The sequence below is a fragment of the Solanum lycopersicum genome, chromosome 8 (assembly GCF_036512215.1).
Source record: "Solanum lycopersicum chromosome 8, SLM_r2.1".
Classification (NCBI taxonomy): Eukaryota; Viridiplantae; Streptophyta; class Magnoliopsida; order Solanales; family Solanaceae; genus Solanum; species Solanum lycopersicum.
In genome coordinates, this window is record NC_090807.1 from 65,159,133 (window position 1) to 65,175,996 (window position 16,864).

At 30.8% G+C, this 16,864-nt stretch overlaps 2 protein-coding genes across 8 annotated transcripts; one reads left to right on the plus strand and one right to left on the minus strand.

Annotated features, from left to right (window-relative positions):
• Positions 1-28: 28 nt before the first annotated feature.
• LOC101264144 (uncharacterized) lies at positions 29-6,159 on the minus strand. 4 transcript variants are annotated; one of them, XM_010327153.4, is made up of 7 exons: positions 5,986-6,159; positions 2,183-2,650; positions 1,896-2,062; positions 1,720-1,800; positions 1,519-1,594; positions 1,357-1,449; positions 29-567 (listed from the first exon to the last, which is right to left on the minus strand). In XM_010327153.4, exons 2-7 carry the CDS (start codon positions 2,634-2,636, stop codon positions 344-346), a joined length of 1,095 nt encoding a protein of 364 aa, XP_010325455.1. In that variant the 5' UTR covers positions 2,637-2,650; positions 5,986-6,159; the 3' UTR covers positions 29-343. The 4 variants fall into 4 exon arrangements, with proteins under 4 accessions (XP_010325455.1, XP_004245708.1, XP_069144719.1 ...); XM_004245660.5 differs by having other exon boundaries at positions 1,896-2,065; positions 5,986-6,155; XM_069288618.1 differs by having other exon boundaries at positions 5,729-5,991.
• Positions 6,160-12,620: 6,461 nt separating this feature from the next.
• LOC101263443 (IRK-interacting protein) lies at positions 12,621-14,779 on the plus strand. Of its 4 annotated transcripts, none has more exons than XM_026032417.2 (3): positions 12,640-13,014; positions 13,289-14,598; positions 14,726-14,779. In XM_026032417.2, the coding sequence occupies exons 1-3, from the start codon at positions 12,946-12,948 to the stop codon at positions 14,742-14,744; spliced, it is 1,398 nt and encodes a 465-aa protein (XP_025888202.1). In that variant the 5' UTR covers positions 12,640-12,945; the 3' UTR covers positions 14,745-14,779. The 4 variants fall into 4 exon arrangements, with proteins under 4 accessions (XP_004245705.1, XP_025888202.1, XP_069144720.1 ...); XM_069288619.1 differs by having other exon boundaries at positions 12,690-13,173; XM_004245657.3 differs by having other exon boundaries at positions 12,621-13,014; positions 13,289-14,779.
• The last annotated feature ends 2,085 nt before the right edge of the window (positions 14,780-16,864 follow it).

Sequence of the window (16,864 nt, forward strand, 5' to 3'; positions counted from 1 at the left end):
ACAATTCTATAATCGAACGAGCAAGACAAAGAATAACCTACCTATGTTTATTAAGCTGCAAAACATATTCAATTAACCAAAATTATAAGGTACTAATATTATGTGACTATGTCGAAACATCCCTGACCATTCTCTCTCATACCACCCAGTTAAAGGAGCGGGAGCGGCCACACATTATAACAGCTACACAAACTTGCTACAATGATTATTCAACGGTAGCATGCAGGAAGGATAACGGCATGACGTCTTTCTGCAAAAGAAAAGCAGAATAACAAGATGCTAGAGCAGCTACTATTCATGACTACACATTGTGAAGTAGCAAATGACTTTTGCAACAGATGCATCAACATTTCTTAGATCGATCCATATTACTGGCAGTGGTGCCCTTTGAAGAACTCCTCACATTCCTAGCATCTGCTTTTGCCCTCTGTGAATGCATTGGATGGGAAGGGCCAGCAGCATTACCACCTACACCTGGTCCGAGGCTCCCTGAATGATGTGCGCCTTCCGTCGAAGGAAGTGCCCATCCACCCCTATTTGCACCATTATGGACACTGCTCCCAGACCCTAGAACAAAGAAGTTGAGACATTAGAATAATGGAACGCACGAGGGTCTAATATAACACAAATTGAAAAGAAACTCAACCATTTGGCAGTTACTGGTTTGCATATATCATATCCATATCCGGCTATCCACCAATACAATTATCTCAATGGAAAAGAAAAGGACTCCAAGTATTCCAAGACCAAAAATATCACACCCGTCGCTATATCATGCAATTTCTATCACAATATGAACAAAAGATGAAGGAGAACTGGTTTGATATTCAATTATATTTATGGAAAAGAAAAAGAATTCTCGTCATCCAAAACCAAAAATATCAGGCACGGTATCAACCAAATCCAAGAAAAAGAGAGAAATAGTTGGACTTTAAACAACAACTAAGTCTCGGTCCCAAACAAGTCCAGAGCGGATATATAAATCCACTTGTTCATTTAAGCTCATTTTATATAGTCATACTAAGAAAAAATGCTAGTGTAGAAAAAATATGCGTCTGTTTACATATATCTATAACAATAATAATTATTATTATAATAACTAATAACAAAATTTGACGTTCTCTAATAAGTCTAAAACCTATTCTTCACTAGTAGATGATATTCGATTATCTCCATGGAAAAAAAAAAGTAGAGGAACATAACACCAACCTACAGAACGTATTAGGATGTTTTAATTAACACTGTTTTAAAGATGTTTTACACAAGTGGATGGTATAGAACATACTTGCATAGTGACGAGTTTAAAAGTTAGGAGAGCAAACACAATGATATACATGCATATCCTGGTATACTTACCAGTTTCACCTAGTAAATTAAACCCACCATACAGGCCAGGTAGCTGATTTCTAGCTTTTCCTTTCCAGGTTTCTTCAAATCCATCAAGTTCATCTACCAAAGACACCAATTATTCAGAAGCAGAAACCAATTAATGAGGAATCTCGTTTAGCAATCACTTACTTTCGTTAAGGTTGTGCAATGTCTGCATGGTGTCCACCCTGCCATCTGAATCGAGTTTGCGCGACAAAGAATGACCCTATATTACCAAGCTTCCATCAAGTCATTTAAAGCATAAAAAAAAAAGAAAAAAAGAGGAAGGTCTTGAGGAATCAAGAAAATAAATAGGTAGTTCCACCTTAACTGTCAGCGAGAAGAACATACCTTATTATGTATTCCCCTTGAAACCCTGTGACTTGCTTCCCCAGTAGCGGAATTGGCTTCTTTACTTTCCTCAAAAGTCAGCTACAAATACAAACAAACAGTGAACGATATGGCAAGGTCATAGCAAACCCGAGCTCTATAGTCCCCTGTTAAATGCTATAATCAAAATCACTTACTCCATCACTTCCGCTCCTCCTGGTTTTGGAAGAAGTGTAATAGGTTCCATTTGCACCACCATAGGACACGGTGGAACTCTGAAAGCTAAAGCTACGAACTTGAGGCTGTTGAACATTATTTGCTCTCTGGAAATCATTCTGGAATACCATTTGCTTACTACTCCTCTCTGCTATAAGCAATATATCATTCTTCAATCAATATCTATACAAGCAAAGACCTTACAACCCTGGAAATGAAATTAAACTATACACACATACACACATAATTATAACGGAACTATACTCACCTCCTGCTTCATCATCTGGATATTCAATAAAAGGCTCAGTTCTTGACCTAGCATGCTTTCTCGTGTTCTGTTTCTTCTCTTTTGGAATATCATTTTCCTCCTTCTCATCATCAGAGTCCAACTCCTCAATAACAGGACCCCTAGATCTAGGCTGCTGGAAGGGGACAGAATGTTGTTGGAACGGAACAGAAGGCTGTTGGAAAGGGACAGAGAACTGTTGGAAAGGGACAGAAGGCTGTTGTTCCAGAAATCCAGTCATGTGCGAGCCCATGAATGGACCTCCGCGAGGACCAAAAGGGGTCGACCCAAACATGCCTCCAAATGGGTTTGTGAAGAAAGGATCATCAAACGGGTCTCTGCCTCCAAAAAAGCCAGAACTTCCAAATCCGGCAAAACCACCAAAACTACCAAAAGGATTACCAAAATTGGAAAAGGGGTCTCTGCCTCCCTGCATTTTCAACTTGTGGCCTGAAAATTAACCAAGGATCGCTTCGCTCAATGAAACGTATTATATAAACAACAATATCTTCATGCACAGTGGTGGCAGCAAACAAGGTGAAATAAGTCTGGAGATACGAGTTTGAACCCAAACAAGTCAAGCAATCATTTCAAATGTATGGAAGCAAGAAAGTATGTAATCCACTGTGAAATAATATGAAAGTAAAAGCTATATAGGTCTCCCTTCTCCCGAAACCAGAATTACTGGGAACTGTGACTCGGAGAAAACTTTCGAGGTTGATGACTCTTGTTCCCTAATCTCCATTTGTCTTCCCCTCCATGTAGTTATAACATCTATCCCTTGCTACTTTGTACATTGAAGCTCAAACATAAATCAGCTATTTGACTATAATAACAGAGTGTATTGCTGCTACATTAGGCAGACAACTTGCATGTAAACTGCATTCTATATATTATACTATGCATGCAAATCTTTTAACTAGTGTCTCATTTCTATCTGACCAATCATAGCTTTGCATATCCAAGTGAAAACAATCTCCCAACTAATTTTCTGTCGTTTCAAATCAAAAGATATTAAACATTTGGATAAAGTTGGGGAGTACAGACTGTACAGTGGTAAGAAGAGACCATTATAAGGTGTTGCTCCTTTCTTAAGGGTAAATACTATGACACAAGCTAGCCAGACTGAAGCCTTCCCCACCAATTAATCAATCAACAAATCTCCGGCGCCTTAATCTCACAATTGTGGTCACCGCTACATAATCTGCTACATTCAGGCTTAGTTTGGAACCACTACTGCTGAGTAGTTACCCTTGTGAGGCAAATTGGGTGTCTTAAAAACCAAAGATTCTCTAAATATCAGTCATCCTTTTAGAAACTGATATAAGAGGACAATTAGAGGTGGATCCAAGATTTGAAGGTTACGGGTGTCATATTGCCTTTAAACAGACGTGTTGATTAAATTGATCAAATATTTAACCTATATCTTTACCTTATAAATAGGAACTCCGGAATTCAGTTCCGTTATTCATCTTTTCGGTTCATAAAACAGATGAATCGGAAAATAAATAATTCTAATTTGGTGCAAAGAAAAAAAAACTTCTAATAATATCCTCTATAATTGTACTCGGTGAATTTTCTTAGTCTAAATGCACTCAATGATGACATAAGAATTTATAAATATTTCACACACTATGTAACAGACTAATATGAAGTGGCCAAAAATTTACATATACAAAGTCTTATGTTAAAGTATTGACTCACAACAATATACGAATCTAAAAAGACCAACACAATCATATGAGGTTTCAGTATGGTTTTCATGTCGTCCTTTAAGGTAAGATGCATTTTATTTTGTAAATTTTTAAATTCTTGATAAGATTTAAATAATTATAGACTAAACTATTTCTTTCTTCATTCATAGAACAAGGAGTTAGAGAAACTCGGCGTCGAGTTTCAACATTTTGACAACAAAAAAGACGAAAAATTGGAGAAGGTCTAAAACAAACTTCAGTGATTTGTATGACTATATATTATTTCATGAAGGAAAAAGGAGAATTATAAATTAAAGTTATTTCTAATTAGAGAAAAACAATAGGATAGTCAAAAAAGAGAATGTGCCACATTAATTGCTATGGGGAGAGTGATATTTTATGCTTAAAGTAAAAAGGTAAAAAAAAAAAAAGCCAAATCCAAATTAAGAAGTTTTACAACATGGTAACATATGGTAATTATGTAAAATAGTAATAAAGCACATTAATTAAGATCATGGAGTGCCCATAGCCCACAAATCACACCTAAGAAGTAAACCAGACTAGGCAAGCCATGAGTGCCGAGCTCGACTAAGAAAGCATGCAATACGTTTCAAACTTGAAACCTCCCATTTGGGAGATTCCCTTCTCAAACAACTCGACCACCCTTCAGGATAGTTTGTTGTAGTCTTATTCCGATAAATTTGTGTTGCTTTCTAGACGTTGTAGGTTTACCTTGTCCTTTTCGTATTTTCGATCTCATTAACTTATTGAAGTGGCTTTTCTCCCATTCTATCCTTTTATGTGTTGATTCTCCTACTTCTAATGTGATCCCCTCTAATCTTGTCTGGTCTTATATGATAGTTCATTTGTCTTAACATATATTATTCTAATGAAATTCATCTTGTGGATGGGACGATCTTATTCCACATCATCCTTTTATTGCTCCAAACTCCAACAACCTTACTTCTATTTATGTCACTTCTGATAAAGTTAACAAGTCTTCTAAAAGATAGAAATATAAAACCTAGATACTTGACTTGTTATTTAGCATTTCGCACAACACTACCGTTCACCGCACTTCTCCTTCCATTCTTCCAACCGGAAGCTAGACACACTAACGGGAACTAATCTGTCTAATTTTAGTTGAGCACCTTGAGGTGAGAGTTCAACTTCCTAGTTGGTCTCGCCAATTAAGAATATATCATTTGTCCCAATATCTTAGGGGAAAATTACTACTCCCTCCATCCATCTTTGTTTATACACTATACTAAAAATTGAATGTCAAGAGATGATTAAGTGCTTGGTTCATAATTTACCCTTATCATTAACTATAACCACTTCTCCAATGCAATTCTCTAAGACATTATATTGACTATAACCATTTCTCCAATGCATTTTCCAAGACATTATATTTATTATATTCAAAGAATAATATAGTAAAATTGTCATTTTATTATTGCTCCTAAGAAATGTGCCAAACCAATACTGAACAAATAAAAATGGATAGAGGAAGCAACTTCAACCAAACCTCTAGTAAATTGCTAACAACAAACAAACACACAAAATGTTAACTTGAGGATGAAAAGTCCAACCACAAATACATTGTATACCAAAATTCTCGCTTATGTCATACAACATACAGCGTACATAACCCCACCATCAAGAAATAAAGCGGTTACTTCCTCCTTGCTAGTATAGATTCTTATCCAACGAACCCTACCCGATAAAACAAAAAACTAAGATAACAACAGATCTTGCAACATAACAGATAACATAAATAAAGTCATGGAGAAAATTGTTTGAGCAAATCAACCAAACGCTGCATTTCTATTACCAACAAAACCAAAAGATAGCTAATTTGTCATTTATAAGCATACACCGGTTCATCTAATCGCCACGATCATCTCAAAATTTAAAGAACAATTTCATCACACTCTTCAATAACAGAAGATCACCAACCATACAAACCATAAATTAGGGTTCCGACAATAAAAACTATCATCGATCCTCAAATTAAACCAAAAAAAATCTTTTTTTACAGTAGATACAAGAAAATCTGACCCTAATCAGAGAAAATTGAAGAGACAATACCTGCAAAATCTAGAATTTAACAAACTTTACGAAAATTCAATCGGAGCAGAAGGATTTTTTTTTTTTTTTCTGGATATTCGGATGAAAATTATAGATTTACGGATATCGGATTTTTGTTAATTAACCAACGGTTTCGCGAGGAATGTTCTAGTACGTGTCAGCAAAAGTGTGAGTGGGCTGGGCTGGTCTGGGCTTCTGAAATATAAAGCCCAATCTTCTTGCGATGAAGACCAATATCTAATCCAACAACTTTATGGGTATTATTATCATGTACTCTCTACCAACCATTTAAAAAATAACCTATGTTTTGGGTTGATTTACACAAAATGTCCCCTTTTTTTTTTTTTAAGATAAATGGTTGTATTCTTATATTGTCTTTCGGAAATAGCCTTTTCACCTTCACGAGGCAATACTAAAATTTGTATACCTTTATTCTTCTCAGATCATACTTTGTGCGATTTTCATTGAATATGTTGTTGTTGGTTGTATTCTTATTTTGAATTGTTATGCAAATATAGCTTTTGAGAATTATGCTTATGTATAACATTGAATTTTACAGACAAAACAGTAAATTATCATTTAATATATGCAATAACTCACAAACTTATAAATTATGGTATGATATATTTTTGTAATATTTCAGTTTGCTTCGAAAAATATGTTTAAGAACGTGATCTAAAACGGTCATACATTAAGGACATTTATTAAACAGTTGTCTCAAAAGAAAAAAAAACGACAACATACTCACCACATTCCTACCCACCCCCACACACACGTATCAGTTATTGTAACAAATATCCTTTGATACACTTCTCCTTTACGTTTCTTTAGTTATGTGTAATATACGCTACTTTCGTTCACCGCGTTTTTTTTAGGCGGTGTTTGGACGACACCAATTCGTTCCATGTGTGTCCACTATACCAATAACTTACGTACACGAGAGTTTCTTAAGCAATTATCTAGTAAACTATTTATCGTCAAATTTGTTACAAAAAGATATTTATTTTTGGTCTAATTTTTTTTTAAAAAAATAAACAGATACCCGTGATGTACTAGAAATAGTCAGCGCCTGTTAATTTTTTTTTTTTAAAAAAAAATGAAGATGGACCACATGATGACAATCACAATCACATAAGAAAACATAGTGCACAATGAGTGTTGGATCTATTTTCCCATTGTGTTACTATCATTTATTATTTTCACATGCCCTATTCCTTCTTTGCTTCTGTATATGTAAGATGTTTGATTAATGATATGTGTCCATCTTTGCCTATGTAATTTAATGAATGGTAGATGAGGGGAGTTAATACTACTACTATTGACAGTATTACTATTCATTTTCATATTTAATACCACAACCAACACACATACCTACCATTCTTTAATGTGAAGAGAATGACACCTTTCACTCTACATTTTTCTTTTTTTCACTTAAAAAGTTGTGTAAATTCATCATCAGAACAAAGATAAAGTTAAAAGTTCGATGTTTTCATGAGAAAGGGTTGTTATATGAATGTTACTTATCATCGACCGTGTGTGACCTAGTGATCATTGATGAAGTGGTATGTCACAAGGTCCTAAGATGATTTCTTGCCATTTATTTAATTTTGGTGAATAAAGTTACTTTCTCCGTCTGGTATTGATTATTATGTTGCGCTTTTTGAAAGTTAATTTGATTAATTTTTAAAGTTGAATTAGATCACATTAATTTGATATTTAAAATAAAAAAATTAGATATTCTAAAACTATATGAAAAATACTATAAATTGCAAATTTTTGCATATTGATCCAATGAAAAATACATCTTAAAATGTTAGTCAAAGTTTTTATAGTTTTACTTTAAAAATGGAAATTAAGACAAACAATACCGAACGAAGAAAGTACTTGAATTGTTGTTCATAGGAAATGAAAGATATTTTGTGAAACTAATCAAAGTATGTGTAAATTGCTGAGGAAAAGTTTACAAAAATAAATGAATTATATGAATGTATATTAACTATTCCTATATATTTTGTAGGAAAGAATTCAAAATGTTACACGTAAGAACATTTTGTTTGGTTTAACCATACAATTTTTGAAAGTCAATTAGCTCCATTAATATGGATTCATGACAGGTAGATTCACTAATGAAAAGTAAAATAAATACTTATTTACAAAATGATACGTATAAATAGTTTTGGATTTAATTAATCATATGGAAGTTTATTAGCTCGATTGATTCAAATAGTCAACAAACTCATATAGATGCTAAAAGTAGTCGAGACTGCAAATAAAATGGTACATAAATTGATTTTGAGTAAAATATATATAAAACACATTAAGTAAAATTTAGGATGGAACTCTATAATTAATAGCCAACATTATAGTTGAAAAATGCAAAATAATATTTTATTTTAGCTTTGAGATGATTTTAACCTGTTGGTGACCACTTTTATGAGGCCCTTTTAGCGACGTTTGAATTCGTGTATGCTATAATAAAAGTAAAATGATTGTTAATTAAGATATATTTATTTTCAAATATTTGAGACTTTAACATTTATAATAAAAACACATATTCTATAACTCATATGTGTTCTTTTAAGAGAATTTTAGCGAATAGCCTTCATGATAAATTTTATTATGCTTCATAAATATAATTTATATAGCTATAATTTAAGTTGAAATAACGAATTTTTATATGATTACAAATATCAGAAGTATAAACAGTTATACAAATTATATAATTATACAAAAGTTATTATAAATTATACTATATAACTTCTGAATTATATAAACGTGCGAATTACACAAAACTAAAAATTTTTGCAATATTACTATAACTAAAAGTAGGTCGCGGGTTGTTATTAAGATAAATTATAGCTATATTAATTAATTATCTAGTATATGTTTGCATATACACGTAAATTTTTTAATTTGTTATTATTATTATTATTTGTTGTACCATAAATGTTGGTTCCGCGAATGCAGGGTGGGATTGAAGTCCTCCTCCAAATGGTTCTATTTTGCATTCACGCGATAAATTTAATTTAATTTAATTTAATTTCACTATTTATGGGTACTTCATTCTTTTTTGTCTTTATGATTCTCATGCAAATCAAGAATGTACGTAATTAAATGAAGCATTTAATTTTCCATGACTTCTTTCCTGATTATTTCATGATTTTAATTAAATGGTCTAGGGATGTGAACTATTTCTCTCATTACAAGTGATTGAAAATTTCAGCATAACTGGATATTATATTGAGTTTTATTTTTAAAAAGATTTGTAGTCTTGATTCCAAATGTCATATTTATTGGAAGTTTGATAAATTAAGCTTCATATTAGAAGTATTGAATATTCGTGATCGTATTTAAATGTTATTTTTGTGAGTTAAACTAATTAATTAATTATCAGAATCAAGTTGAACTCAAAAGGATATGATAAACAATTTAATTTAAAAATATAACATTTTCAGTGTTTAGGGGTACTTTTATTAAAAAAAATAAAAAATCGCTTGTAAAATTTGATAACATGATAATACTAGCTTTATGGTAAACGAATTAATATATAGAGGTTTTTAAAAATGATTTTTAATAAGGATATATCATATATCCATTAAATATTAGTCTCCGTATTATAATTTTGAGATACTTTATTTCTCAAATTGAACGATTTCTTAAGGATTTTAAATAGAACAATCTTTGATTATTAATTTCTTTTAATAGAAAATGATTTCATAAAAATAAAATTAAAAGAGGGAGAAATTATGCAAGAAAGTGGTTGTTAGGTGTACGATATGGTGGTAGTAAATGCAGAATGAAAAAAGATACTGTGTCATTAATTACTATCTTTAATTTGGTCTTCATTTACGTATTGCAAAATGGTGTGTACATAATATCAACTTGGGTCAGTAGTGAATAAGGTAAATATTTCTTTAGGAGTCTCGATTTTAAATTTTTAAATACGAAATTATTTTTATTAAGTCAAGTTTTATCCTAATATATGGGACTTTGTGACATTAATTTGAGATTAATTGGGATAAAATATACATCAATTTTTTTAAAAAAATCGAAAGCGAACTTTAATAGTTCAATTGGTTGAATACTTTTATATATTTACATTGTTGCGGTCTTTGGGAGAATTTCATTCTCTACCTTATAATCCTTTCTTTCACTACTCCTTCCGCTACCCTTGAAATTTTTTTAATTTTCTTTTGAAAATTTGACTTGTGAATGTCGATTTTTGACTAAATAAATGTTATTATGTTTTAAATAAAATCAACTTCTAGATGTCATTTTCATTGCCGAAATTTTTTTTAAAAAAATCTGATCGTTCTCTGTGGTCTCCTGGAGGTCGATTTCTAACGCAATTTTTTTTTTTGAAGAATGTAAATAAAAGAATCAAAATCTAATTAAGACAACAAATATTCAGTCTAATAATAAAAATAAAAAATATAACGTAAAAATAATAAAGACATGAAGTCATGATTTTCGAATAATGTATTTTATAATTATGTTACTGATAAACTTACCTTCAAAAGTCGATATTTTCCAAAATAAAATCATCATCCCATTTGATGTTGGTATTTCCCAAAAATAAATTAAAATTCTATTTTATTTATTTATTTATTTATTTTAGTAGCGTACCTGGTGGGAAAAGGAAATTTTTTTGTACATATATAATATGGTCGACATTATACGGCAGTGACACAAGAAAAATGACAACTTGTGAAACTTTAGAATTTTCAAAACAATGAAGAAAGGACAATTCATAGAGATTTACTAATTTTATCAAAAGAAAAAGAATTTAAACATAATGTTTTTTTGTTTCTATTTGGCTTCATTTAATTTTATAATTTATTATATCATGTTATATTGTCCTTCTTGGAACTCAAAAGTTTTTTGTGATTTTTTTTTGGCTGTTTTAAAAGGAAAAAGATAAAAATCCATTTGACCAAACAGGCTAAGTATAAATAAGTATGGTGGAAATTTAACATATAACCATATAATATTTATTTTTATCTATATATATAGTGCCTAGCTGGTTAAAAGACAAATCCAAAAAAAAATATCGACCATTTTTTGGGAGATCACTGTCCTTATTTAATTATTCTAGACAATGATATGGACCTACTCATCAATGCTGCAAATATAGATTTTTTTTAAAAAAAAAATTCAAATTTTTTAGTTTATAAATAAATTTATTATCATATGATTTTTTTTCAAATTATATTTAGAGAAGAATTTTTTATTTTTGCGAGCTTATAATCTTTAACTAAGTTCAAAAAACATAATTACAAAAATAATTTTAAAAAATAAATATTGATTGATTCATTTCTCTACTTCATGTTTATAATTGTAAAATGTAACACGCTTGATGATTTATAACCATTTTAAAAATCATGGTTAATTTATAGTAATTGGTTAATTTAACACATTTACCTATTCTATACGTATAAAATTGCAAGTTCTTATAAACAAAAAATTAAATTTAAATTCTCTCCATTTAAATGGGTATCCAAATAAGAATGAGAGACTTACAAAAATGGAGTGAGATTAGAAATTAGATAAAATTCCTTTTTTATTCTTAACTAGAATTTCAATTTAAAACCTCGTTAAATATTTTCTTGTAATATACACTGTAAATTAATTAATTATTTTACATAAATATTTTGTTCTTATTTTATATGTCGTACAAATATAATTAGCGTAACTATTTGGATTATATAATATTTGCGTCAAATATTCATAATAACTTATACAATTTAAAATTATAATTTCACTCCCCGCCCCCCGGCCGAAATCTTCAAATTATAGTCTAAAAAATGTTCATAAAAATTAGTTATACATACAATAATATTTCAAAAATGGATAATTGGCTATAATATCAAATGTAAGTCTAAAAGCAGATAGATAAACAAATTTTTACTTTAAATTTTTTTCCATCATTTATTTTTTAGAAAAGGAGGATTAAGAAAAAAAGAATTATATGGAAATAAACTATATTTGACATTTGACTTATTAAGTCATAAAGAAGACCCATACTCAACATTAAAACGTGTAACTCACGAACCCATGTGTCACGTAATAGTAGACCATAATTAACCCCTAAAACAATACATAGCGCGTGGACTCCATAATTCTGACCTTGGTAAATTCTGATTCTTCTGATTTCTCCACGAGGTGGGGTTTGGGGCGTTTTCTTATAAAATATTTTTTCATTATTCAATGTTCGATATAGATTAATTATTTTGAATATATAGAGTAATTGTTTTGAATTACATCATTAAAAGTATTTTTTATCAAAAATTTTTTATATTTAGAGCTTAAATTTGAAGCTAGTTTTAAAAAATACCAATTTCATTCTTTGTGTAACATTTCAATATATTATTAAAGTCTGTCTATTTCAAATTCACATAGGACCTTATTTAGAAAAATACTCTTTATTAATTACTTTCTTCGTTTAAAAAAGAGTTATCTCATTTCCTTTTTAATTCGTTTTAAAAAATAATTTTTTTATTTTTTATAACAATTTAATTTCAGTTTGTCATGTGTCATATTTAAAGCCACAAAATTGAAGGATAATTTAATATATTTAACATAATTTTAATTTAAAATCATAAAATTTGAAATTCTTCTTTATTTTCTAAAACTTCACTTCAAATCACTCTTTTTAAATTAAACTTTTATGTCTAAAACTTAAATTCTAAATGAATTAGAAAAACAACCACCTCATTAACTAGGCCACTTTTATTTATCTAAAGGGGTTGGGGGTTATATAGGTTAGAAGAAGCTGAAATATAATTTCAGATTTCAGAAAAAAGAACCTGCAAATCTGTTCTGTGATTCATTCAAAACCATGATTACAAGCCGACGAAAAAACAAATTTTGAGTTTTTTTTCTTTTTTTTTTCTCAACAAAAAGAATCAATCTTTTTTCTTATATACTCTCATACACCCTTTTCATTTAGCTTCAATTTCCATGGCTAATTCATCTTCTTCCTCCTCAAAATCCTCCATTTCTCCTCGTCATCCTCCTCTTTTCACTCCTGTAAGTTCACCATTTCTCTTTTTGGGTATTCAAGCAAATTCTTGATTTGTATTGTTTTTAAGATTTTGAACATAAAGAAACAATCTTTTTGGTTTATAATCAATACCCTTTTGGTTTAATTCAATTTCCATGGCTAATTCATCTTCTCCTTTTACTCCTGTAAGTTTCACCCTTTTTTCTCTTATGGGTATTGAAGCAAACTCTGTTTAGATGTTTTTTTTTTCTCAAAAAGATTGAATTTTTATGATTTTTGGTTTGTGTTTTTTGGTTGTAGATTGAAGAAGGGAATGAAGAAGAAGAGTATTCACAAGGGAGAGGCAGTTTTAGAGCAGAAACAACTCCAAGTGAAGGTGAATACAGACACCATCCAACACCTTTACACTCTAAAACAGAGAATAAAGGCAAAGTGTGTAACAAAAAGAGGCAAGAAAATGATGATAAAGGAGTTTTGTGTAACAAGTGCAGGCCAAGCAATAGGGAGAAAATCACTGTGGTTCCATTAGACAACAAGGGTAATTCTTTAAATAGTCCACATGGTGGTTTATTCAAATCTGTTCTTTCTAATCTGGTTAAAAAAAGTCCAAGATTATCATTGTCATCATCAGAAGTTGAGTCTTCTGTTGTTGGTGGAGTGTCGACAAAAGAGGAACAATGGAAAATTGCATTAGCTGAGGTTTCACATAAGCTTATTCAAGCTACTAGAAAAAGAGATGAGGCTGTTTTAGAAGCATCAAGATTGAAGTTTTCTATGGTTGAGCTTGAGAAAAAGCTAAACAAACTTGAAATTTACTGTCATAATTTGAAGTCTGGTCTTGATGTTTGTAGTAACAACAAAGTTATGATGACTAACAAATCCTCTTTAAGTTTGGTTCAAAGAGTGAAATTTGGTGAAGAGGATAAAGTAATTGAGCATTTCTTAGTTATGGTGTCTGAGGCAAGATCATCTGTTAGGATATTAAGTCGATCGATGACTCTTCAACTTAGGCAGATTGGTAGCAAAGTATATGATCGAATTGCATTATTACTCCAACCATATGAAATCAAGATTTCAATATCAAGAAACCCCAGAGGCTTACTTGTGTATCTTGAAGCTTTGTTAAACAAGGCCTTTTATGATGATTTTGAATCTATTGGATATCAAAAGAGTTGTTGTAACCAAATCTTGAACCCCATTGATCGTTGTGAATCGAATTTCGGTTTGTACAATCGATTAAAGGACTTAACATGGGAGGAAGTTTTAAGCAAAGGGACAAGATTTTATAGTGAAGAATTCAGCAAGTTTTGTGATAGGAAAATGAGTGAAATTGTTGCTATGTTAGGATGGAACCGTGCTTGGCCTGAACCACTTTTGCAAGCTTTTTTTGGTGCATCAAAAGCAGTATGGTTAGTACATTTATTGGCTAACTCATTACACCCAACTTTGCCTATTTTCAGAGTGGATAAAGAGATGAAATTTGACTCAATTTACATGGAGGATATGGGTGCAGACAAGGCTAAGAAGTTGGTCCCTAACATGGTTAGGATCATGGTTACACCAGGGTTCTATGTCTATGACAATGTGGTCAAGTGCAAGGTACTTTGCAGGTATAATAATAATATTGGCATTAATAACAATGAGGGTTTAATAACCCCATCACCTACATAACCAAAAAATACACATCATGTGAAAAATATTTAGTTTAATTTTGTTTTTCTTTTATGTACTTATTAGATTTTGGAGGACTTTTTAAAGCAAAGTGAAATATTTGGCGTTTTGTTGTTGTAAGTTTTCTTGCATTGATTTACTCATTACTTGGTCAAATTGGTGAGTTTCTTTGTCAAACTTTACTTGTTTGATAGATTTGAGTCTTAACATCCTTATGGAATGACCATGGAGTACCATGGTCTAATAGATATGATTCCCATTTCCCACTCTTAATTAGATGTTTCGAGTGAAATTTTTTTTTTATCAGATATGGTATGCAATGCTAACCTAGATTGCTTAGGGCTTCATTGTTCAGATTAATCGCGACTCCCAATTTAAATATCGAACATGAAAAAATCTTTACTTTCATTGCGAAGTTCGATTCGATTTACCCATTATTTTTTTTCTTTAAAAAAAGAGCTAGGACAAAAACTTCCCTATGGAATCTCATTATTATGTACAACTAGATATATAGTAAGGTACATGTATTTATTGTAAGTTGTGATGAATGAGTAGTTTTTTTTTAAAAAAAAATTGTTTTGAGTAGTTTTATTTCTTGTGGTAACAAAGCCAATATAAGCCAATACAAGAAAGTAGTAAAGTTTCTTGTTGGTGTATATGAGTTGTTATTGTCTTTGACAGCCCTCATCTAGGTTTCCTCATCCTTCAAATTTGTCTTATTGAGTACTTGTTGGGACCAATGCAACAAGTCCAACTCACTAGTTTTTAAAAGAATCACTTTCATAGATTTTCATATCATATTTATATATACAACATATACAACATATACTTTACACTTCTATCTTTCACTAATACAAATATCGAATAATTTTACTAACAAAGCTCTTTAGACATGTTTGAGCCTATGTTGAGCACCTCCGCCATGCTCACAAAAGTTCAGACAAGGGAGTATTTTTCTCGACGACGAAAAGGGTGCGGGAAAGGAAAATAGTTTTTGAGATAAAAAATAAAGAAGATCGAGGATGGCTTTATAACAATGAAACACATTTTTATGACTTTCATCGTATGATTGTCAGTCTCTCTCCTCATGTCCATCACGATAGTTGTCCTCGGATTTTTATCTACCTTTTATAATAAAAAATCTAATATTTTTATTTTTGTTAGAATTTGAATCTCTATTGTTTATTATTTCCGTCTATTTCATTAATCGCTAGGTCATTTAAGTGAAGTTATCTTCATATATTTTGACATCTTAGATTTGCATGTACAACAAACACTACCGGTCAAGGGGAAACGTTTTCATTATACACTTTTTCTCACCCTTTGGAAATCCAATACGTATTAAAAGTATAATCTTTATCCTCAGGAGTGATGTTACATTGAAAAACAAACATTTGTCCTATGTGATAATTTATACACATAATTTTTAAAAATGGTTTAAGTTAGCATCAAGAGCTAGTTGATATATTTTGATTACTAATATAACTTTCTGTAACTGATACAATATAGTTGACCACTTTCACATAAAATAATATGTACAACATAGTTTGCTTTCATCATATGAATAAGACATGCTTTTTTTTGGTCCCACATAGCTCAAAATAACATTTAGGATGTTAATTTTGACTTAAAATGGAAAATGATGTGGTTAAACAAATTTATACTACTTAATTACTCATCATAGTTATAATTTGCTATAATTATCGCTCACGACTAACATTATACATTAATTATGTAGGTTGACTTCGAGTTTATATAATTAGCTATATTTGTATATGTATAATTTGCTAGAATATACAAATACATATGTATAATATACAATTATCTAATCAATTTGCATATACAATCTACCTCTCTCCCACTCTCTGCCCACTCTCGCTCGCTTTTCTTCTCTCTCTCAATCTCGCTTGCTTTTTATACAAATGCATATGTATAATATACAATTATTTAACCAATATACATATACATTTACATCTTTCCCACTCTCTGCCCCTATCTCACTCGCCTCTCTCCTCCCTCTCCCAATCTCGCTGGTCTCTCTCCTCTCACCCAATCTCACTTGTCATATATGCAAATACATATGTATAATATATAATTATCTAACTAATATACATATACAATTCACCTCTCTCTCCTCTCCTCAGTCTCGCTCGCCTCTATCCTCCCTGTAACATGTAGGTAAAAATTGTAATTATCAAATTATAA

What these genes read in the sequence shown, in the direction of transcription:
- LOC101264144 (XM_004245660.5), bottom strand. Translation starts at nt 2,636, where the DNA reads ATGCAGGGAGGCAGAGACCCCTTTTCCAATTTTGGTAATCCTTTTGGT. An exon ending in ATTGCACAACCTTAACGAAA is followed by an intron (nt 1,450 to 1,518) that starts GTAAGTGATTGC and finishes TGTCTTTGGTAG; the next exon opens with ATGAACTTGATGGATTTGAA. An exon ending in TAATTTACTAGGTGAAACTG is followed by an intron (nt 568 to 1,356) that starts GTAAGTATACCA and finishes TCTTTGTTCTAG; the next exon opens with GGTCTGGGAGCAGTGTCCAT.
- LOC101263443 (XM_004245657.3), top strand. Translation starts at nt 12,946, where the DNA reads ATGGCTAATTCATCTTCTTCCTCCTCAAAATCCTCCATTTCTCCTCGT. An exon ending in ATCCTCCTCTTTTCACTCCT is followed by an intron (nt 13,015 to 13,288) that starts GTAAGTTCACCA and finishes TTTTGGTTGTAG; the next exon opens with ATTGAAGAAGGGAATGAAGA.